Source organism: Malus domestica, chromosome 11 (assembly GCF_042453785.1).
Source record: "Malus domestica chromosome 11, GDT2T_hap1".
Lineage (NCBI taxonomy): Eukaryota > Viridiplantae > Streptophyta > Magnoliopsida > Rosales > Rosaceae > Malus > Malus domestica.
In genome coordinates, this window is record NC_091671.1 from 30,114,657 (window position 1) to 30,139,373 (window position 24,717).

The following is a 24,717-nucleotide window of genomic DNA, read 5'->3' on the forward strand; positions in this document are numbered from 1 at the left end:
AGTATTTATCAAATATAGCAAAAAATTAACTCTTAATTTTAAAAATGTCACTTCTTATAAAAAAATTCAAATATATCCAAAATTTCACTTAAAGAGACAAAAATACCCTCAAATTTAGCAATTAAATAAAGGGAACTTTAATAAAAAAAACTCCTGATACTGTTCACTTTAACGAAAAACCACATTTTTACACTAAAAATCAATCCTGGTACTATTCACTTTACCCTTTATTTTGTCCTTATCGTTAAAACTCGAAGTTTTCAAGCCCTTTTCATTAGTTTTCCTTTAAATAAATTAAAGGCATTTTAGCTACTGTCGCCTTAAACTCCAGTCCAATTTCACCTTCGCTGCTACACTTCACCACCACAACCCTATCCCCTTCGACCCCCTCATCATCGACATTGAGCGCCGCTGCAGTTACCACATGTCATTATATGATTATATTTGTGAGATATGACAACCGACCACACCAAGGCGAGTTAGCCATCAAGAAGGGTACCAATCTTTTTGTCTCATCCCGAGGTATGATTTTCATTTTTGAATCACTCAATTTCATTAAGTATTGACAAAGTTATGGACGTTTAAAGTTTGTCCAATTTTCCGGCCAATTTTCCCAGTTTCAAACGGACTAGTCGTCTTTCATGCCATTTTCCGGCCATCTCTGACAACCATTGGGCTTCCAAATGGTATAATCTTGTTATACACTTTTCTAACTTCATTTTGATATATTATAGGCAAAATTTGGTAGTGAAATACGTCCGAATGGAGCATTTGAATTCACCCCAGATTTGCGGTCGAAAATCTGCAACAGAAGAAGAAGAAGAAAAAAAAAAAAAAAAAGAAGAAAGGGCCTAAGCCCTAATCCGGCCCAAATCTTTGGATCTTTGTCCAAGTCCAAGTCCATTTCTGAAATTAAAGAGAATATTCTACTTGGAATATTTTGTTAATTCCCAATTAATTTTAACAAAATATTCCTTATGAGGAGGGAATATTCCATTAAGGTTAACCGTTGACTTTTTCAAAATTTTCTTGAAAACCCTTCTAAACTAATTTTGACGCTCCGAGTTTATTTTTGACATCCATTTAGTGAAATTCCAAGGTTTTAGCATAGTTGACCACCAGGATGTCTCGGTTAACTTTTAGGGTTGACCGTTGACTTTTTCGTTGACTTTTTGTAAAATTTGTCGGGAACCCTCCTTAGCGTAATTTGACGCCCTGATTCCAAATTTGCACTTCGTTTTCTCAAATTTGATCGTTTAAGTTGAGTTTTACTAACGGACCCCAATGTTATGCTTAGGTGCGATTATTATTGGTGACTCCAGCTTTCCTAGTTCGAACTGTTGTGACCTCGCCAATATCTGTGAGTGAGTCTTTACTTTTAAATAGTAAATATTTATATAGTTTCCATTTATACGTTTGAAAAAAAATATCTTACGTATGCCTAGATTAGACTAATGCTCATAAAAATTAGCGAAATGACGGAATTTACGAAATTATTTTGAATCCTGCAGGATGCATAGGTATGCGTACTAGTATGGAATGCTTTAATTATAATTGCGGTCATGAATAGTGTTATGGTTGATTAGAATTATCGATTACCATTATATGATCATGATTATATTATCTGCTCATCGTGTGTTGCACTGGTGTTAATACTCGCCCAGGCCAGGGCCAGACTTTCACGTGTATGTTCACATCGCACCGTACGCTCACTTTGGATCCATTGTAGGTGCTAGTCCTGTCCTAGATTGCTATAGGGAATTAGGACTCGTATGTGATGCGTATAGCGCCAGTCTTCACGTGATTATAATACTAGAGTGTAAATCATTATTACACCCAGTCCTGTTCATGTTAAAATACCTCTGCATGAACTCGTGTGTCAGCATGTGTCAATGAGCACTTGATGTGATATATTTATTCCTGCGAGACATTGTGATTACTGGATGTTATATACATATTTACGAATTTGTGACGTATTGAAGTCTTGAGATAGTGCATGTTACAATAAGTGTTTATATTATACGTAGTATGTATATTTTGAAAACTATAATTGTTTTATGGCGAGGGGTTATAATGTTTTCAAAAAATTTTTTATAAAACTTTATTTTTAGGCCCACTCACCCTTGTTTTTCGCTCCTCCAAGTTTTAGTGACTGAGCTTTCGTGTTGACGAAGATTCTTGGCAAGTTTTGGTATAAGTGATTACCTTCGACGGTATAATTCTTATCTTACCCATATTGTACATTACTTATGCTCTGACATCAGGTGTGGAATGAGTTCATTCCCGCTCACTAGAGCACTCTTATATTTAAGCATTTTTAAGTTTAAATTTATTCACATTTCCACATCATTACATTTTATGGCTTCATCACCCTTCTGGTGTCGACCAGTACAACTCGATTTGGAGTTCAGGTGGACATTCCGGGTCGGGGTGTGTCATGAGACCCATGTGGCACCACATCATCACACTAACAGAGCAATTGACAGATTTTTCACGAAAAAACTAAAATGATCATGATGGATAAATTCAAAGAAAGACTAAAATGATTCACGATAGCCAAATTCAAGAACACTACTATTGATTATCATTAATTGTTAAGGACCAAATTAAGGAGTTACATCAATGTCACGAATCATTTTGGCTAAAAAGCCTTTAATTTATTTGATTGTTAAATTTGAGGGCATATGTATCTATTTAGGTGGAATTTTGGATATATTTGAAAGATTTTATAAAAAATGATATTTTTGAAATTAGAGGTTAATTTTTTGCTATGTTTGATAAATACTCGAGATTGCATAGAGAACCTTACTTTTGAGATAGTCCCTTAGCATTTCTCAATAATTATAGTTGGTGATGTGCATTGCCGGTGGATTCTTACATTTTAAAACTCATATTCTTATATTTGTGTTTCAAAAAGGCGGTGGGTTCATGTATTTTGATTTTCTTTTTAATATAAAAACTCTAATCTTAAAATTTATTGAAGAAAAAAAACATTGGACTGAAAACTCATATATTAGATTTAACAATATTTTTTTATGTATATTGAAGATGATTGGACTCAAACCTCATTTTATTAGTTGAATAACATTTTTCCTAGTTGGCATGGACTCCACATTGGACTCAAATCTCACATTAGAATCCAACTTTGTGTCTCACTGCGACCCAAAACTCAAATATAAGTTTTAATTCTCTTGTGTACTCAAGATATTTTGGCCTTCTGTTTGGACTCCAATATAAAATTTTAGTCTTTACATTAGAGATGCTCTTATAATATAGTATCTCCAATGCAAATACTCAAATTCTAAACTTATATCCTTATATTTGGGTCCCAAAACGGTGGTTAATTTATGCATTTTAGTTTTCTTCTCTAATGCAAAGACTCATTGAGTTATAAGATTTGATTATTAACATTGGTGAAGAAAATGTTGGACTCAAAACTCAAATTTGAGTTTTAACAATTTAGTATATGCGTTGGAGATGATTAGACTCAAAACTCATATCTCATTTTTCTTAGTTGAATAAATTTTTCCAAGTTGGCATGGGCTCCACCTTGGACTCAAATCTCATATTGAAACCCAGTTGGATCTCTATTTCGCCGGAGATTTATCATTTATGTATGAGTTTTAAAGTCTCCATTGCATTGAAGAACATTAGACGCATGTTAGACTCAAATATAAGATTTGAATCCAATTTTTTCCGGTGGGGATGCTCCTAGGACCTTCCTTTTTAATCTATTGTGTTTCGAGTTCAAACCCTCACTACTCAGTGTAGATTTGTAATGCCCCAAAATTTTCGCTTGAAATTTCGGGTCGCTACCACAATACAGAAAATATCCTCTAAAAGAAAGAAAATCATTTTGTGATTTCAGAAAGAAAATCGTTTGAGATTTCAGAAAGAAAATCGTTTTCAGATGTAAAGAAAATTGAAAACAAGACCCAATGACACGACTGTAAATTTGGGTCCGCCATAGCACATCCAATGCCTATCAGTAAATAAAAGCTATAAATGTTGCCTACTTCCTTTCCTCACCTCAAACATGCAAAGGGAAAAACTTTAGTGGGCATAACTCAGTAAGTAGTTACCAAACAATTCCTAACACTCTTTCAAACAACCAGTATGGCACACCCACAACCAAATGCTTGTGCACATGTCATGCCATGAATTTATGTATAACAAAACCATTGTAAACTTCAGAAACCATTTTCAGTTCATCTTTTTGCGGTACCGTCGCCCTACGAGCAAACTTTCATGCAAAGAATAATGTTAGAGAGATCAAAAATTTTAAACTAATTTGCAAACCAAATGATGTGTCACCAATAAGAAACAAGCACGTTAATCGACACTTAATTAATAATCCAATCATGTACAACCACATCATTTAATTTGCAAATTTAGTTTAAAAAATTTGATCTATCTAGCATTACTCTTCATGCAAAACCCCCATGCGGGCACATAAGTAATACAAGTCTACCTCCAAGGTTTCCCCAATATTCTTTACAAAACATTTAAGAAGATACTACTTGTAGCTTTACATCAAAACACTTTAATGTGTGTCTTTATGTCATTGACTTTCATGATTATGCATGTTTACATGACCAACTATGAATACACATCAGTAACAATGACAACAATTCACATGAAAAAAGAAAATCTATAAATCATTCATTGATCTTGTTGGAAGACTATAAATAAATTTGAAAGGACGTGTGTACCTTTTATGCGGAAGCTTGAATCTCAACACGCTCCTACAAACATGAACAACTGCTCTGACCATCCGTGTACGTTTAGAACCTCGCAGGTCGTCGGGTTGGCTACGGTATGTTGAGTTGCCCCTTGGTTTTCACCTCCCAAGACCTAGAGCCGAAAGTGAAAGCTCTAAAGACCTAACTAGAATATTTGAACTATGGAAAAGCTTATGTTTCTTGTGTTTTCTCTCTTCCCCAAAACCTCCTTATATAGTGGTTGGGAAGAGTGTACAAAGACTTAAAACCCATAAAAATCCCAAGTATATTCTAATATGAATATCCCTTGATTTTCATCTAATTATCATATAGAAAATTAGGAGGTTAATATCCTCATGTGGGTGGAATATCCTTTGATATTTATTTATCCCATAAGATAAAACCTACATCTCCCACTCACCCACATAAGGTGTGGCATAGTCTTAATCAACACACTTAGTCCACATCCATTCTAGTCAATCTCCTCATACATGAAATGAGATGCGTGACCTTGCGAGAAAGAATGTACATAACCAGGAGCACTGCCATTAAGCTATCACTAAACTAACAACAGTGCATCACTCGGAAGTTCATCGCTTTATGCCCCAGACTGTTCGTTACACACCAGACTTGACATTCTTTATCCCTCGTTATAAAATAAAAAACAATGTCATGTCTCACAAGTATCATGTATCCATGTCTTATGTTTGATAACAAATATCAAAAGACGCCTTGCAGCTAATGAATCACATGACATGGTGTTATCTTCGAACTATCTTCCTTAAACTCTCATGTCAGTCTAATTTGATTTAACTACTTGCCTAGACACGCCTCTTGGGACAGTAGCGCACTTGACCGTTTTAGATAAACGTGCTATAGTATCGATCATTAAACCTCATCTTTCTAACATAAAATTTAGTTCAAAGGGCATAAGGGTGGAATCGTATAGATTCCTTATGGTTCACACTGTGATTGAAGCATGGATCAATTCATCACTGCCACTATCAGTCGGTTATAGCACATACAGTATGATTTGTATGCTATGGTGTATCCTAATTTCAATGAGTGTGTCACATGTCCATTGGACATACACCATACGGATCTTAGTCTAGTCTCTACACAAGCGCCTAACCTGAGTCTTCTAGCCTAGTCGCCTTCTCGGCGCCCACCTAGATACTCATATCCAGCTTTACAAGCTTCAACATGAAACAAATATCATGTTTGACTTCTGTTAAGTCTCATCTTAGACATTTCTAAGGCGACGTTTACCTTATGCATATTGGTATGTTCAACATACATGTGTCCAGTCTCGCAGCCCAATGCGTTGAGGACACAAATGTCTCATCTTACTTGCTATCTCAGCGCCATGGTAAATCATTCGTGTGAAAAACGGATTCTAGCTTGGTGACACTCGTAAAGATGTGTAAACAATCATTTCAAAAATAAATATATATGAAATGAAAAACTTCAATGCCTTTTTATTCAATAATAATGTCAAATACAAAGAAAAACACATCAAACCCTACATAAACCCATATTCTTTACATGAGTCAGAAACGAGTTTATAATTATGGGTTTAGTCATGGGATCAATGATCATATTGCTGGTTGAGATATGTTTCAACACTACTTCACCCTTGATAACCTTGTTCCTAAAGAAATGATATTGTGTATCAATGTGCTTAGATTTGCCATGATACTTAGGATCTTTAGTGTATGCTAAGGCCGAAGTACTATCACAATAGACAAGTACAGCTTCTTAAGCATAAGCTGTAACTTCCATCTGTCGTAGAAACATCCTTAGCCAAATAGCTTCTTGAACAGTTGATCCAAGGGCAACATATTCTGACTCCATTGTGGACAGAGCAATACAAGTTTGTTTCTTGCTACACTAAGAAACAATTCCACCTCCAAGGACACAAGCATAACCTTAGGTGGACTTTTGTTCATCTCTATCGCTTGCCCATTCTACATCACTATATCCTCTCAACTTCAGATCCCCTCCATGGTAACATAGGGCTAAATCTTTTGTTCCTTGCAGGTATCTCATAATCCTTTTGACGGCTTGCCAATGAGCTTGTCCAGGATTACTTTGATAACAGCTTATCATGTCCACGACATGGCAAATGTCCGGATGTGTGCAAAGCATTGCGTACATCAGACTTCCTACTGCAGAGGCATAGAAGACGTTTGCCATTTGTTCTTTCTCTTTCTTAGTCTTTGGGCACTGTTCTAAGGACAATATCGTGCCTCTTTCCATAGGAGTGTCTATGGGTTTGGAGTTCTCCATCTTAAATCGTTCAAGTACCTTCTTAATGTAAGTCTCTTGAGACAAACTTAGAAGTTTCCTTGAGCGATCTCTCGTGATCTTAACTCTAAGCACATAATGTGCTTCACCCATATTGTCATCTCAAAATGGGATGACAATCACGTTTTCGTGATTTCTATGGAGGTTTTGTCATTTCCTGCTATTAGGATGTCATCAACATACAAAGAAAGTATGAGAATACTTTTCCCATATTTCTTAAGATACACATAGTGTTCTTCCTCGATCATCTCAAAACCAAATGAAGTGATTAAATTATGGAATATGATGTTCCACTGTCTAGACGCTTGCTTGAGGCCATATATAGAACCTTTTAGGCGGCAAACTTTGCACTCTTGTCCCTTGGCCTTGAAGCCTAGAGGTTGATCCATGTATATTTTCTCGTCTAGTTCTCCATTGAGAAATGCTATCTTAACATCCATTTGGTAAAGTTCCAAATCTAGTTGAGCAACAATAGCTAAAATGAGGGGAATAGAGGCAAACCTCACCATAGGGGAGAATGTCTCTTCATAGTCTACACCCAATTGCTGAATGTATCTTTTCGCCATAAGGCATGCATTATATTTGTCAATTGAACCATCTGCCTTGCGTTTGATTTTTAAAACCCACTTGTTTCCAATGGTTTTACGCCTAGGCGGAAGGTCAACTAACTCTCAAACAATATTTTTGTCCATAGAGATCATCTTTTCCTCCATTGCAGTTATCCACTTTTCTTTGGCTATTGAAGACAATGTTTCTTTGTAAGAATAAGTTTCATCTTCCTCTGAAGGTATGCAAATGTAGGCCTCCTCATCAACCTCAAAATGACGTTTGGGAATGTGGCCTATCTTGCTTCTTTGAACTGTGTGACCTTGAATTTCAGAGGGTACGCTCCCATCATTAGGCGTATTCTCTTGAGTGTTTATGGATATATTACTCCCATTCGGATCAAGCCCTCCTACATCATATTCAGCGACCATCGGATTGGAAATGAATTCCCCACATTCTCTTGAAGATGTTACGAGTTCTTCATCTTTCTCCAATTCATGGAGATCAAGGTTTTTTACAGTATTGCCAAGTTTTGGGAAGTCATTCTTTATGAATTCCACATCACATGAATCAATCTCGGTTCTCCCTCCATCTGGATGTTCACCATACATCACATAAACTTTCAAGTTTTCACAATATCTTATAAAGATATGTTTATTTGCTCTAGGACCCAACTTTCCAAACTTATGTGATTGATTATGAACAAATCCAGTACAACCCCAAGGACGCAAAATACCCAGATTAGGTTTTACATCATTCCAAAGTTCGTATGGGGTTGAGGGATGTGATATCAAAGATCTGAACCGTTCATCTTATTACATCCGCCAGATGATCATGTTTTCAAAAAAGAAAATTTTAAAAATGAAATTCAGTAAGAAGAACAAAGCATAAATGACAATCGACGATTAAATATAAATTTAAGGTTTATGGATTATAGTGTTGGATTTTGAAGTTTACCCCTTCATGAAAGTTGTAAAGCTTGTCACTATGAGTGATTGTATATTTTTTTTACATTTTTTTACACTTCTACAATAATTATTATTAATTTTATTAATTTTTCCCTCAAATAAAAAACATTATTCATGAGGGTTTTGATGATTTTAAAAATCTAAATGATAATGTAAGTGTAACCATTATCTACTAGTGGAGAAATAATGATGAATCACGAGTGTTTATATATTCTTTCACATTTTTCATACTTGTATGTATGTCTTCTTAGTTCTTGCCTATGCAAACACTATACTAGTTTATTTTAATTTTGGACAATAACATGTTAAGTAAAATTTATCCTAGTAATGATAATAAGGAACTCTCATAATAAAAAAAAATAATGACTATTAAAAAAAACTTGTATGGAATAATAATACAAAACTATATATTTAATATAGAATATATTATATATATTAATATGGCTATTGTATTTTATAATAAATCTTTTAGTAATTAAACTTTAAAATTGTCAAAATAATGTTACCCGCGTGTATACCTTAACGGGTCACCCAATAATGACCCGATTAGTTATCGTGTTGACCCGAAATCTGTTATTTTCGTGTTGTTTTCATGTTGTGTCACCGTGTCGTGTCAGAAACTGACAGGTCTACTCCTTAGGCCTTACTTGGCCCGCAAAGCCTTCCAACTTTGTTGAGTGGGGTGGCCTAGCGTACTGCTTTACATATTCCATCACGTGAAGCATGGTGCACATGATGGCACACCTCTGTTGAGCGTGATTTAGGGGTGGTTTGGGAGTGAGGTGCTTAAAAAAAAAACACCCATGAAAAAAAGCTGTGAGGGTTTTAGGTGTTTGGTAAACTAAAAAAAAAAGGCTTATTTTGGAAGCTGCTGTGAGAATAAGCTGAAATCAAAGGAAAAAGCTGAAGCAGCTATTTGCAGCTTTGGAAAACTGGCTTTTTTTCAAAGCACACGGAGCTACAGTGCTCCTTTAATGAAAAGACCCATTATCAAACTGCTTTTTTTTTTTTCCAAAAGCACTTTTACAAAAAAGTTTACCAAACACTCTGCTGATTTATTTCACAGTTGCTTATTCTCACAGCACCGCCGCTTATTCTCACAGCAGTTTTTTTTTTAAAACACAGCAATACCAAACCAGCCCTTACATAGATACATCTCTTCGTGTATTTAATGCTCAACCAGTGCAGAGGTTAAGTGTTGATGAAACCCTTAGGGTAATTCCGTCAACTAGGTTTGCTTTGGTACACGTGACACCCCTCTAAAGCAAGTGAAATTTGGTTACCACAACTATCAATAGATGTTCCCCAAATTACGTATTATCATGGTAAATCTTTCTAGATATGTATATTGTACATAAAAACTCTTATTTCGTGCAAGCTTTCACATACTAGAATGAAGATTTCTACAAAAAGTTATAACTCGACCAGTTACGAGAGTTTATTCTACTTAATGCCCTATCTTTAAATAACCCCATTTCATAATAGAGTTTGTATATTTTTATATTTTGTGGTGCAGAAAGATCCTCCTAATTTGATTCATGCTATTTGGATGGTGCTAAATTTCTCTTGAGTTTTAAGGAACAACATTCCAAGATTATACACATGAATCCAATTAGGCAAAATACGCCCGACTTAAGGAGTCTTTTCTTGTAGGGTACCACCACCAATAGTAACATTGATTCGTTGGCAAGCATGACATAAACTCTTACGTATCTTAATATGCCAATTGGATTCTTTCCTTTCTTTATGTCCACTCAAATGTTCTCGATTATTTGATTCTGGATTCTTCGTTGTGGTCCCACAATCTCTTGACCTTTCTTTCTTCTTACCGAATTTCTTTCGTTTTTTATTAAGAACTTATATAAAACATTCACGTGATATTTTCATCTTTAAATGACAATATATTATTAGACCTCCACATTAACAATGATCTCAAACGACAATTTCTTATCGAATGAATCTAAATAAGAATATATTATTAGACCGAAACGGAACGATAACAATATATCATTACATATAAAGTTGCTTTCCTAGCATTTGCATGAATTTTTGCCAGTCTGGGGTGCGTTCATTGTACGTGTCCCCTGGAAATATTAACTATTTAAAAAATAGATATTATCCATTAATCCGGCACGCCAGCTTGATCTCACCGTTCACACTACCAGACACTCGATCTCGTCCGTCCAGTTGTCAGGTTTTATTTTTTCTTGGACCCACCTCAGGTTAGCCATGATTTGTTGAATTGGTGGTTATATAAAGTCCGGAAGTCTCTCCAAGTTTCTTCATCCTTGTCTCCTCCAAAACTTATACGTCGGGTAAGGTTTCCCAGCTAAAAAAAGAAAAAGAAAAAAACCTTACCCTTCCCGGCTTTCTATTATTCTGGTACGATCCATCATCTCAATTAATTATTTTCTTTCTTTTCTTTATATTTATAGTTAAATTAATGGGGTTTTTTCTTATCATATATCATGCTATATATATATATATATTCTTTGTGTTTATTGATGCCTCTGTGTCATATGGGTTTTGTTACTTTTTGGTTTTTGGTAGAGAAAGTATTAGGACATCGATCATTGATTTGCAACAAATGTTATTAAGTTCATGCATGAACAAATTGAACTATGTTCTTCATGTCCTTGTGTATATTGATGCTTCTGTGGATCAGAAGAGAATTTACTCTTAGAGACAAAAAGGAGAAACTAAGTGTTTTTATGCCCAGTAGTTTGGTTTTTGGAGGATTTTTAGTTAAAAATGTGGTTTTTCGTTAAAGTGAACAGTACCATGGACTTTTCGTTAAAACTCCCTTTAAACAAAGCCCATGTATTGTTTCGTTGTGAGTTGATATGGGCGGCTCAAAAAAAATCATGACGCTTTTATTTCTAGGAAGGTTTATCGTATGACTATTTTGAAGTGTTACTATGAAAATGAAATCCTTTTTCTTCTACAAAGTGTATTGGAAGAAGGGTGTGTGTACACCTCCTTTGGCCAAGAATGTTCGATTTGGGAAGTTGCGCCGTTTCATAAATTTAAGAAATAAAGAAAATCCATCTTATAATTAATGGCATATATGTATCTATTCATGGTTTTATAAATTGAATTTCATGTGTTCATGGTACGAATAAGTTGGATGATTGTTGGTATTGAAGCAATATTTGTGGAGGACTAACAATGCTTTTTTGATGTGTGCAGTTGAATTTGTTGCAGAATTCTCGAGCAAAGCAAAGTACATTTATGGTTGAATTAGACGTTCAGATCCCAACAGCTTTTGACCCCTTCTCCGAAGCCAAAGACGCGGATGCCCCCGGAGCCAAGGAGTATGTGCATATCAGGGTGCAGCAGAGAAATGGAAAGAAGTGCCTGACGACAGTTCAAGGGCTGAAGAAAGACTTCAGCTACGGCAAGATCCTCAAGGACCTCAAAAAGGAGTTCTGCTGCAACGGCAATGTGGTTCAGGACAAAGAGCTAGGCAAGATAATTCAGCTCCAAGGCGATCAACGCAAGAACGTGCTGCAGTTTCTCGTTCAGGCCAAGATTGTTAAGAAGGATCAGATCAAGATTCATGGTTTCTGAGGACTTGGAGTCGTGCTCGAGTTTGTTACTGTTGTATTAAGTTTGCGACGAGCTCCTCCTGGAACCTCCTGGAACCTCCTGGCTTGTTAATTTGCTGGGGTTGTAATAACAGAATTGTCTATATTTTGTGGAATTTATAGACATTTGATGCATGATGCTGGTCTTTGTTAATTTGCTTCCTTGTTTGTTGGTTGATGAGGATTTCAGTTCAATTTTATGGGATTTCATTGTTAATCAACCCTAATCGTTTTTCATTTACTATCAATTTGGTGGAGGATTCCACAAAGAATGAGACTAGCTAGGCTAGCTCATTGCATGACGAGAGAGACCTGGTAGTGCAAATTATCTTGACATATGGATTAATATTGGGTTTTTTTTATAAATTTGTTTAATTCAGAAGAAACAGTAACAGAACGAGCGTGCAGAGGTGAAAAAGACGAATAAAAATCATTTCTCTTCATTTATGAATTGAAAAAAATAAACAAAGCCAAACACGAGAGCTAAATTAATTAGCTTGCTCTTCATTGATTTCCTAAAACATATTGACATATTTGTTCAACCAAAAAAAAAAAAAAAAAAAAAGCTTCAACAACTCCGGAACGCAATTGGCAGCAAGCATGAAGTACCACTCGTGCGACTGTCCACCTCAATTTATACATAGTGTAGAACTGGAACATATGGCTTGCAGTAGTCAGAGAAATGTTAACGGAAACTCTAGAACAGCTTGGCCTGTGGTTGCATTCCACTTCTCATCATTGTGGAGAACTCCTCGTAGTTGATCCTACTATCCTGTAATCCCAACAGAGTTAAGTACTCATCATAATGGAAAAAACAACAATTTTGTGAGGATGCCGATTTACATTATCTGTATCAACAACAACAACAACAACAACAACAAAGCCTTTTCCCACTAAGTGGGGTCGGCTATATGAATCCTAGAACGCCATTGCGCTCGGTTTTGTGTCATGTCCTCCGTTAGATCCAAGTACTCTAAGTCTTTTCTTAGAGTCTCTTCCAAAGTTTTCCTAGGTCTTCCTCTACCCCTTCGGCCCTGAACCTCTGTCCCGTAGTCACATCTTCGAACCGGAGCGTCAGTCGGCCTTCTTTGCACATGTCCAAATCACCAGAGCCGATTTTCTCTCATCTTTCCTACAATTTCGGCTACTCCTACTGTACCTCGGATATCCTCATTCCCAATCTTATCCTTTCTCGTGTGCCCACACATCCCACGAAGCATCCTCATCTCCGCTACACCCATTTTGTGTACGTGTTGATGCTTCACCACCCAACATTCTCTGCCATACAACATCGCTGGCCTTATTGCCGTCCTATAAAATTTTCCCTTGAGCTTCAGTGGCCTACGACGGTCACACAACACGCCGGATGCACTCTTTCCATCCAGCTCGTATTCTATGGTTGAGATCTCCATCTAATTCTCCGTTCTCTTGCAAGATAGATCATAGGTAACGAAAACGGTCGCTTTTTGTGATCTTCGCTAGATTGCTCCGATCATTAGTGTGGATAAGTATATAAATGGATAGAGATAGGAAAGCAAACACAAGATGTACGTGGTTCACCCAGATTGGCTACGTCCACGGAATAGAAGAGTTCTCATTAATTGTGAAGGGTTTACACAAGTACATAGGTTCAAGCTCTCCTTTAGTGAGTACGAGTGAATGATTTAGTACAAATGACATTAGGAAATATTGTGGGAGAATGATCTCGTAATCACGAAACTTCTAAGTATCGGAGTGTGGTGTCGTCTTGACTTGCCTTATCTGTCTCATAGGTAGATGTGGCATCTTCTCTGGAAGTACTCTTCCTCCATCCAAGGGTGGTATCTTTAACTGGTGGAGATGCACAAGGTAATGTATCAATTTCACTTGAAGCTTACTTGTAGTTTCAGGCTTGGTCAAGCGCGATACAAACCATGTAGTAGGAGTCCCCCAAGTCGCCGAGCTAGGGGGTCTGCTGAAAGAGGTGACAGACAAGGTAAGCAATCAGAGCTCCGACTGATTGTTCACCTTCTCCCCATCTTGCAGCAGCATGAAGGATAAAGAGAAGAAAAATGAGAAGAGATGATATGAGATACTTTTGCTTTTGAAGAAGTAACTTTCCACAGGCTTATTCTTGAACTGAGTTGGAGGGTTTTCTGGTTTCCTCCAGAGTATAAGGCCGACTGAAGAATTTGAGGGTCAAAACAAGTCCATCAAATCTAGAGTACGTTCCACCCTGCTGATATGGGATACTTTTGCTTTTGACAGAGAAATGGATGTATCGGCACGTGTGCTGTTACGCTTGTCTCCACATGCTTCCTTGTATCCTTCGCACTTGCCCTATCTGTTCCTCAAGCAGATGCGGAATCTTCCCTGGAAACATAAGATGTTGAAGATGAGTACTCGAGAGCAATGCCAGGTAAGTAATCAGGTAAGGGGTTCCAGGCAGTCAGTTCCTGGCTGGAAGCTTGATTCCAAGTGCTGACTGATTGCTCTCTTTCTCCTTGTCTTGCAGGTAAAAACAAGGCCAAAGGAAAAAACAGGGAAAAAGCATGATATGGGATACTCTTGCTTTTAACCCTGATGATATGAGATATTCTTGCTCTAGTATAGCTTGTTTGCAGAGGTATTATCGGGGGGAAAGAAAGCTGAATATTTCGAAAGGCTTTGTTGGGAGTGCCCTCTCAGATATGATGAAGGGTTGAGCATTTTTGCAGGTCTGCCTGTCCGTTGGGGATGGAGGTCGACATATATAGGAGTCTCCCTAACAAGTAGTAATGCTATTCCTTTACCCTGCTTGGTCATAGCACGGTAGTGGGAGCTGCCAGTTTCACATGTTTTAACTCTGTCAGAGCACTTTGAAAAAGTGGTCTGTGGTATCTGGCTCTCGAGATTCGGAGAACGATGCCTCTTCGATTTTTGAGAAAGCAATCATGCTGGGGGTCTGACTCTCGAGATTCGGAGAGCAGTGTCTCTTCGATTTTTGAGGAAGTAATCATGTTGGGAGTCTGGCTCTCGAGATTCGGAGGGCGGTGCCTCTTCGATTTTGGGGCAAGCAATCTTGTTGGGAGTGTTGTCTCGAATGTGAGTAAAGGTTGGACATGTTTGCTAGTCTACCTTGCCACGAAGCACAAAGGTTGACACATAGGGACTTTCCAATTATCCAGCAATGGTACTGTTCCTTTACCCTCTCTTCGATTTTGAGAAAGTAGTCATGTTGGGAGTCTGGCTCTCGAGATTCGGAGGACGGTGCCTCTTCTATTTTGGAGCAAGCAATCTTGTTGGGACTGTTTTCTCGAATGTGAGTAAAGGTTGGGCATGTTTGCTAGTCTACCTTGCCACGAAGCACAGAGGTTGACACACAGGGACTTTCCAATTATCCAGCAGTGGTACTGTTCCTTTACCCTTGTGGGTAATAATATGGTAGCTAGACCTTCAAAATTTATGTGTCTAAACTTTGTTAGTGCTGTTTCTTTGCTATTCTTTTACCTTTCTTGGTCAGAGCGATGTAGTGGGAGCTGCAAGCTTCACGTGCTCAACTTTGGCAGAGAACTTTGGCAAAGTGATCTGTGGTACCCATGAGTTATTGTTGCGTGTGGGAAGTGGGTGATTGAACAGTAAGATTCATGTGCTTTCTACTTCACCAGAAGTCTTCGACAGAATGCCCATAATTTCTGCAAAGCTGAGTGTGCGTGTGACAGATGCTGACAAGGCTAGAAAAGTAGGTGCCTCTTTGATTTCTGAGATCGGCCCTCGTGGTCTCTGAGCAGCCCAGCTTTTGAGAAAGCGAGCGCCTCTTCGATTGATTCGGAGAACGGTGCCTCACCGATTTTTGAGAAAGCAATCATGCTGGGGGTCTGGCTCTCGAGATTCGGGGAGCAGTGTCTCTTCGATTTTTGAGAAAGTAATCATGTTGGGAGAGTGGCTCTCGAGATTCGGAGGGCGATGCCTCTTCGATTTTGGAGCAAGCAATCTTGTTGGGAGTGTTTTCTCGAATGTGAGTAAAGGTTGGGCATGTTTGCTAGTCTACCTTGCCACGAAGCACAGAGGTTGACACACAGGGACTTTCCAATTATCCAGCAATGGTACTGTTCCTTTACCCTCTCTTCGATTTTTAAGAAAGTAGTCATGTTGGGAGTCTGGCTCTTTAGATTCGGAGGACGGTGCCTCTTCGATTTTGGAGCAAGCAATCTTATTGGGAGTGTTTTCTCGAATGTGAGTAAAGGTTGGGCATGTTTGCTAGTCTACCTTGCCACGAAGCACAGAGGTTGACATACATGGACTTTCCAATTATCCAGCAGTGGTACTGTTCCTTTACCCTTGTGGGTAATAATATGGTAGCTAGACCTTCAAAATTTATGGGTCTAAACTTTGTTAGTGCTGTTTCTTTGCTATTCTTTTACCCTTCTTGGTCAGAGCGATGTAGTGGGAGCTGCAAGCTTCACGTGCTCAACTTTGGCAGAGAACTTTGGCAAAGTTATCTGTGGTACCCATGAGCTATTGTTGCGTGTGGGAAGTGGGTGATTGAACAGTAAGATTCATGTGTTTTCTACTTCCCCAGAAGTCTTTGACAGAATGCCCATAATTTCCGCAAAGCTGAGTGTGCGTGTGACAGGTGCTGACAAGGCTGGAAAAGTAGGTGCCTCTTCGATTTCTGAGATCGGCCCTCGTGGTCTCTAGGGAGCCCAGCTTTTGAGAAAGCGAGCGCCTCTTCGATTTCTGAGATCGGCCTTCGTGGTCTTTGAGCAGCCCAACTTTTGAGAAAGCAAACGGCTCTTCGATTTCTGAGATCAACCCTCGTGATCTCTAAGCAGCCCAACTTTTGAGAAAGCAAACGCCTCTTCGATTTCTGAGCAGGCGCCTCTTTGATTTCTGAAGCTCCGTCGAGTGCAGATTTTTATAGGGGCTGGCATTAAGTTCCAAAGCACACTTGAATCTCCACCAGTAGAAGCTTCATTCTTGCACTTCTAAGATCTTGATTTGTCCGACCTCTTCTCTCTTCAACACCTTTGAAAATGTCTGGCCCCTCCGACCGTCGTTTTGACTTGAACCTTGTTGAAGAGGCAGCCCCGCCTTCTCCAGACAACATATGGCGCCCATCCTTCGTCTCCCCAACTGGTCCTCTTACCGTTGGGGATTCCGTGATGAAGAATGATATGACCGCTGCGGTGGTGGCCAGGAACCTTCTCACTCCCAAAGATAACAGACTACTTTCCAAACGGTCTGATGAGTTAGCTGTTAAGGATTCGCTGGCTCTCAATGTTCAGTGTGCAGGTTCTGTGTCTAATATGGCACAACGCCTATTTGCTCGAACCCGCCAAGTTGAATCATTGGCGGCTGAAGTGATGAGTCTCAAACAGGAGATTAGAGGGCTCAAGCATGAGAATAAACAGTTGCACCGGCTCGCACATGACTATGCTACAAACATGAAGAGGAAGCTTGACCAGATGAAGGAAACTGATGGTCAGGTTTTACTTGATCATCAGAGATTTGTGGGTTTGTTCCAAAGGCATTTATTGCCTTCGTCTTCTGGGGCTGTACCGCGTAATGAAGCTCCAAATGATCAACCTCTGATGCCTCCTCCTTCTAGGGTTCTGTCCAGTACTGAGACTCCAAATGATCCCCCTCCGGTGCCTTCTCTTTCTGGGGCTCTACCGACTGCTGAGACTTCTCCTAAGCAACCTTTGTGAAGGCTCCCTCTTGTGTGTTTATTTTGACTCATGTATATGTACATATTTGTAGCTTATCGGGGATATCAATAAATAAGCTTTCCTTCATTTCAACGTATTGTGTTAAATACACCAAAGCCTTCTTCGCTAAGTTCTTTGAATTTTCTTTTGTTGAAGCTTGTATGTTGAAGCTTTCTGAGTGGAGCATGTAGGTTGGGGTAGTGTTCCCTTAATTTCCCGAATGAGGAAAACTTCTTGGTTGGAGACTTGGAAAATCCAAGTCACTGAGTGGGATCGGCTATATGAATCTTAGAACGCCATTGTGCTCGATCCTGTGTCATGTCCTTCGTTAGATCCAAGTACTCTAAGTCTTTTCTTAGAGTCTCTTCCAAAGTTTTCCTAGGTCTTCCTCTACCCCTTCGGCCCTGAACCTCTGTCCCATAGTCGCATCTTCTAATATCTGTATCAACGTCGGATATTATTTCCCTAATTGTAGCTTCGTCGCCCATCCCATACTCTTTCATTGCTGATTCTAGCTCATCTCTTGTGATAAAACTGTAATGGACCAAAAAACATTACCTGGTTAATCATTAATGCTCCCTCATAAGCCTAATCTAATCAAATTTCATGGTTAAGAATATTAGAACTGGATCCAGAGCGAATAGGAGCTGAGGTCAATTATCACAGAAATGTAAATAACTGCGGCATCCTACAATTTCTAGTTCTTTGGAAATGAATGTCCACAAAATGTGCACGCATTTCTTAGAGATTGGAAGAAAAGCTTACCAGCTATATTATCTTTGTCAAAATATTGAAAGGCTTTGTAAAGATGTTCGTCCCTCTCTAGCCTGTGTCTATGCATTGTAGCAGTGATGAATTCAATGTAGTCAATCGATCCACTCCCATCCACATCAGCCTGAAATGCAAATGCAGAATATGAGTTGGGCGGGATGCAAAAAGGTATGCGGAAAAGGTAATCGAAAATTTGATAATAACTTACAGCTTCCATTAGCTGCTTGACTTCAGCCTCTGTGAGCTTAGAGCCAAGTCGAGCCAATCCTGACTTGAGTTCATCATAAGTGATGGTTCCACTGTTGTCGGTGTCCATGTTTGTAAACGTTGCCTTCAGCCCATGGATTTCTTCTTCAGAAAGATTTTCTGCAATAACCTATAACCACATTCATAAATTATACACGCGAAGCACAATAAGATCCAGTATATAATACATCACACGTTCAAAATGCAAAGTAGTCTATGTGAGCAAGCCTCTGGACAAACATACCTTCAATGCAAGTTTTTTAAGTTTGTTCATTTCTCTGAACTGCTTCATCCTAGAAAGCACTGCACTGTCTATGGGTTTGTCTGAAGCTTCTCCACCGTCTCTGATCCATGGATGCTCTAAGTTGGAGACCCAACAAAAGTTTTAGTTACTAGAGAAATCTACTAGACATAAGCCAAGTAAAGTATTAAATAAAAGAGAGATTTGTACCTAGAACCTGAGTCGAAGTGATACGTTTTTTAGGGTCCTGTGTTAGCATCCTCCGGACTAGGTCCTTGGCACTGGTTGATATAGATGACCATGGTGCACTTGAAAAGTCAATCTCTCCCTCCAATATGGCATCAAACATCCCCTTCTCCATTTCTGAATCAGTCATTGAAAACTATTAACCGTTTAGACCAACGTGAAAAAATACAGAACCTATAACCAGTACACAATATCATGTTAAGCAAAACAAGTATAAAACTGTGATTTACCTGCCCAAAATGGAGGCACTCCACTTAGTAAAATATACAATATAACTCCTGTACTCCATATGTCTATTTCCTTCCCATATCTGCATCGCATTACTTCAGGAGCAACATAGTAAGCACTCCCAACTATATCACGATACACCTTTCCTGACAAGAGTTTATCACGAAAGATATATGAATAGCTATGCTACAAGCGGAAGCATATCAAACACAATATAGAAAAATATTCACCAAAATGGCCAATAGCTGTCAAGTTTAGTACATATGTCTGCGGTAAATTACAAAGAAAATACAGATCTACTCATCTCAAGTTTTAAAAGACGAGATGTGACGCTAAAATCTAAAGCAAACAATCTAGTGATGTCAAGATTTCACAATATTATTTCCATGATGTTATCTCAAGGATAACTATGAAACCCGTGAAACTAGACAACATATTAGGAAGGTCCACAAGACCACAAATTTTTGGCCTGTTCCAGAAAACCCCAGTTCAACAGAAGTGTTAAAATACATGTTTCCAATTACGGTGTTTCAGTAAGCACAATATGGCTATGGCAACTTACGGGTCTGGACTCCCATCTCACACGGATATGTGAAAATAGGCTGCAAACATTATGTGCCTCTTTTTTCCTGTTGAATGATCAAGCAGCAGAAAACATCTGCAGACACATCAATAATTGAAGAACATCTCTCCCCTCCCCTCAGTAGTTAAAGATGTTAACTTGTTACTAATACAACTGCATCAAACATTTACAGTATGGCTCTTTTCTTTTCCTTCCATCTCGGTTCCATGAAAAGAATGGTGGCCATTATGGGAATATGGATGCGAAACATGTTTGGTGTGGTGTGTATCATCGTCTATCAAACATGGCAAAGCAAATGAAATTACCAAAGCAGTGAATTCTAAACTGATGGAATTCAATTCAAGTCTTCATTCCCTAACATAATTAAGGCTCAGTTTGTCTACGGTAATAAATTCAACATCTAGAATCAAGTTTTGATAAAGTGCATATGTACCGTCTGAAAATTGCCAGCTAACATGCCCTGGTTACCATTTTGTTATTTTCTAAAACAAAATGGCCTGGTCTTGAGTCTTCTGTCAACTTGCAAATATATTATGAAACCCACCTAGCTTCTGCATTGACTTGGGGCATATGAATTTAGTACCATTATCACTAGAAACATGTAACATGCAACTGAATTCCAGATGAAAACAAATTCCGCGATTGAAGCAGATGCGCATAATTCACCTAATACCTTATAGCTATCATATCAATTGTGAAGGATACTGCATTTTCAAGCAAGTAACTATGAAATGATGAATCTAAATTTACCTTCTTCAATGAAGACCGACAACCCGAAATCTGTAGGCTTGAGAAGGGCATTCTCATCCTTGCTAGACAGCAAGAAATTCTCCGGCTTCAGGTCCCGATGCATCACCCCCATAAAATGACAGATGTGGACAACATTAACAATCGCCCGGCATATCGAAGAAGTTGCCCTCTCACTGTAATGTCCCTTGGCAATGATCCTATCAAACAGCTCCCCAGCTCCATACAAACATGGACAGACTGCTTGTCCTCGTAACAACCTTCGAACTCCACAATGTTGGGTTGCCCGCTCAAATGCTGCATAATCTGAATCTCCCTCTTGATGTCCTCCTTGTCGTTCTTGGTAACAAGCTTCCGCTTCGAAATCGACTTGCAGGCGTATTTCTTGCCGGTCGAAATCTCGGTGCAGAGATACGTCACGCCGAATTGGCCTCTGCCCAATTCTTTTCCAATGGTGTACCGCAGCCTGACATCCTCAAACGGTTTTCCGAGAATTGTGTTGTCTGACGGCCCTTGAGCTGCTGGTTTGGGGTTTTAGCCGGGAATGTCGGTTTCCATGCTGGTTGGGGTTCTTGGTGGCCTGCCAGGCCGCCTTTTTCGGGTTGTCGTTGATGAACAGCAGCAGCTTCAAGGCTATGGAGTTTCTGATGGTGGGCCCCAGCTCCTCCTCCTGTAGCCATTTTGTTGTCGCTCTGAATCTTTGCTTTTGCTTAGACACTTGCCCATTTGTTGTTGTTGCGTAAGTAATAGCTCTTCTGCTGGAATTGCACAGGAGAGAGAGACTTTTGGATGACAAATTATTTCAGGGATGAGGGGAAAGGTAAGGGAAAGAGAACCCAGATGAGGATTTGGAGAGAATATGACAAAGAAAACTTTGGAAAGGGTTTGGGGAAAGTAGGATGGAATTGCAAGGTTGAAGTAGATGAAGTTGGTCAAAAGTGAGATCGTTGAATGTTTCCGTTCTTCAAAGTTCTAACAAGTGACGGAGACAAATTTCTTTAGCTATAGGAACTTACGCGCGTCACGTGATATGTTAATTCAATATTACAATATTATGTATAGTGTTGTAAATGATGGGTATGTTTGCCCACATGTGTATAGTAATGTGTATAGTAAAGTATCACATGTGTACTATATACTCATAAGCTAAATAGTAATGTTTTGTAATTTTCCATTGAAGTAGCTCTATAAATAGAGCAATTCAATTGTGCAAAGATGAGTGAATGAGAAGAAGAAAGAAAAGAGAAATATATCTAATAGCAATAATATACATTACTTCCTCTGCAACAGCTTGTGTCGGTATATTACTCTGCAACTGCTTCGTTCCTTCACCGAGTAAAGGTTATCTCTCTATGAATTTTGCCTATTTATAACACGTTATCAGCACGACTCTCTAATCTTTTTCTCATTTCCTTTCACCGAAAGAAAAAAAAAAAAAATGTTTCCTCTAAGGTTTTTTCTGTTCTTCTTCTTCCTCTCCCTCAATTGCTGGGTATACCCTCGCGAAGAACTGTTTGCACCATGTTTACTTCTAGTTCTCCAACTAACTGTCACTTATATCTTTGATTTCTTGTTTGGTGTAGATATTGACTACTAACCCACTGATTATTTATGCAATCCAAGATTGTGCGGTTCTATCGCCTATCTTGGACTGCAGATCTAATTTTACTGCAAATTTTAAGTGGAGCGGTATAATCGCCCGCTCTATCCTGCATATTTAAATTTTCCCGTTATTTAATTTTATCGCAATTTTAGGTGCTGTGAAATAATCACCCGCTCTGCTTTACATCTTTAATTTTATCGCAATTTTAGGTGGTGTGAAATAATCACCCACCCTGCTTTACATCTTTAATTTTATCGCAATTTTAGGTGGTGTGAAATAATCACCCACTCTGCTTTACATATTTAATTTTATCGCAATTTTAGGTGGTGTGAAATAATCACCCATCCTGCTTTGCATATTTAATTTTATTGCAATTTTAGGTGGTGCGGTATAATCGTCCACCCTGCTTTGCATATTTAAATTTTATCGCAATTTTAGGTGGTGCGGTATAATCGTCCACCTTGCTCTACATATTTAAATTTTCCTGCTGTTTAAAGTAGTGCGGGATAATCACCCATCCTATACTTATTTCGATGAGAATGGTGCGGTACAATTGCCCTTCTCATTAATTGTGTAAATCTCGAGCCTGAAGTTTCGAGTACTTATCATTTTGGCCTGAAGATCAAAAAAATTTGTAAGAACCAGAAGTTCTAACAATATATTTCTCCAGTACACATATTACTGCAAGTTCTTACACACCTCATTTTTCTTTCAGAAAAGAAAATGGCAAACTTGGCAAAGCTTGATTTTGCTGCCCTGGACATTACTGGAAAGAATTACCTTACATGGGTACTGGATACCAAGATCCATCTGGAAGCAGCAAATCTTGGAGATACCATCAAGGAAGAAAGCAGTTCATCCTCTCAAGATCGAGCAAAGGCCATGATTTTTATTCGTCGCCATCTTGATGAGGCACTAAAGAGCGAGTACTTAACGGTTGAAGATCCGTTAGCCCTTTGGAATGCCTTGAGAAGCAGATACAATCACCAGACAACGGTGATTCTTCCAAAAGCTCGCTATGACTGGACTCACCTAAGGATCCAGGATTTCAAATCAGTGGCTGAGTACAATTCGGCGTTGTTCAGAATTACCTCTCAGATGAAACTCTGTGGGGATACTATCACTGAGGAGATGTTATTGGAAAAGACTTTCAGCACATTCCACGCCTCTAACATGGTACTGCAACAACAGTATAGAGCGCGAGGCTTCACTGAATACAACCAGCTGATATCTGTGCTCTTGGTGGCTGAACAGAACAATGAGCTTCTCATGAAAAACCATAATTCCCGACCTACTGGATCAGCACCGTTCCCAGAAGTGAATGTTGCGTCCCTTGAAAGAAATACCATATCCTCCCGTGGCAATAATTACAAACGAGGACGTGGTCACAAGCAAGGTCGGTGGAAAGGAAAAAGCAAGAACCATGGTGTCCAGTTTCACAACCAGGTTCCAAGGTATAATCCAGGCCCGAGCTTTAAAAATACCAATCGCCAGAAAGGAAAAGCTCATGTGAACACTCCTAGAAATCATGAAGGAGGTTGCCATAGGTGTGGTGGCAACGGACATTGGGCGCGTACTTGTCGCACCCCAAAGCATCTGGTGGAACTATATCAAGCCTCCTTCAAGGAGAAGGGTGTCGAGATCAATTTCCTTGACCAGGCTAAACCAATGGAAACCCCTGATCCAGTGACCAATTTATCAGGACAGTTAAACACAACCCACCTGGATGCTACAGACTTTATTAATGAAAGAGGGAATGAAGTTTATGGGTCCGATTGAATTATTTATGTTTAATGTACTCATGTTATTTGTACCTGTGGTTTAATGCTCGCATTTTCAATTCAATAAAAGTAGTATTCCAGTATGAATAAACTGCTTTTTCTTTACTCAGAGATCATGGATAAAAATTATGGTTATTCTCAAAACAAGATCAATGGCGGAGACTTTTGTCTTGCAGATAGCGCAACCACGCATTCAATACTTCGAGACCGAAAGTATTTCTCGAATTTGGTACTTGCAAAAGTAAAGGTAACAACAATATCAGGACCATCAGATGTAATTGAAGGCTCAGGAAAAGCCCAGATTATGTTACCAAATGGAACAATATTGTCTATAAAGAATGCATTATATGCTACTCGGTCCATTCGAAATTTGTTGAGTTTTAAAGACATACGTTTAAATGGATACCACCTTGAAACGAAAAGTGTAGAAAATGTGGAATATTTATGCATTACCTCCAACGATACCCAGAAGC

The 24,717-nt window shown here is 38.8% G+C and overlaps 2 protein-coding genes and 1 pseudogene across 3 annotated transcripts; 2 read left to right on the forward strand and 1 right to left on the reverse strand.

Annotated features, from left to right (window-relative positions):
* The first annotated feature begins 10,563 nt into the window (after positions 1 to 10,563).
* Positions 10,564 to 12,350, forward strand: LOC103413193 (protein translation factor SUI1 homolog). 2 transcript variants are annotated; one of them, XM_008351679.4, is made up of 2 exons: positions 10,564 to 10,924; positions 11,732 to 12,350. In XM_008351679.4, the coding sequence occupies exon 2, from the start codon at positions 11,774 to 11,776 to the stop codon at positions 12,110 to 12,112; it is 339 nt and encodes a 112-aa protein (XP_008349901.2). In that variant the 5' UTR covers positions 10,564 to 10,924; positions 11,732 to 11,773; the 3' UTR covers positions 12,113 to 12,350. The 2 variants fall into 2 exon arrangements, with proteins under 2 accessions (XP_008349901.2, XP_008349902.2); XM_008351680.4 differs by having other exon boundaries at positions 10,817 to 10,924; positions 11,747 to 12,350.
* Positions 12,351 to 12,717: 367 nt separating this feature from the next.
* LOC103413233 (calcium-dependent protein kinase 19-like) lies at positions 12,718 to 21,724 on the reverse strand (annotated as a pseudogene).
* A 359-nt stretch (positions 21,725 to 22,083) lies between these two features.
* On the forward strand, positions 22,084 to 24,335 carry LOC139189707 (uncharacterized). The gene is made up of 2 exons (XM_070808840.1): positions 22,084 to 22,201; positions 23,179 to 24,335. Exons 1-2 carry the CDS (start codon positions 22,084 to 22,086, stop codon positions 24,240 to 24,242), a joined length of 1,182 nt encoding a protein of 393 aa, XP_070664941.1. The 3' UTR covers positions 24,243 to 24,335.
* The last annotated feature ends 382 nt before the right edge of the window (positions 24,336 to 24,717 follow it).

Bases quoted from the DNA above. Each gene is read 5' to 3' on its own strand.
- LOC139189707 (XM_070808840.1), top strand. From the start codon at position 22,084: ATGAGAAGAAGAAAGAAAAGAGAAATATATCTAATAGCAATAATATAC. The intron at 22,202-23,178 runs GTTATCTCTCTA...TTTTTCTTTCAG, and splicing joins CGTTCCTTCACCGAGTAAAG to AAAAGAAAATGGCAAACTTG.
- LOC103413193 (XM_008351679.4), top strand. From the start codon at position 11,774: ATGGTTGAATTAGACGTTCAGATCCCAACAGCTTTTGACCCCTTCTCC.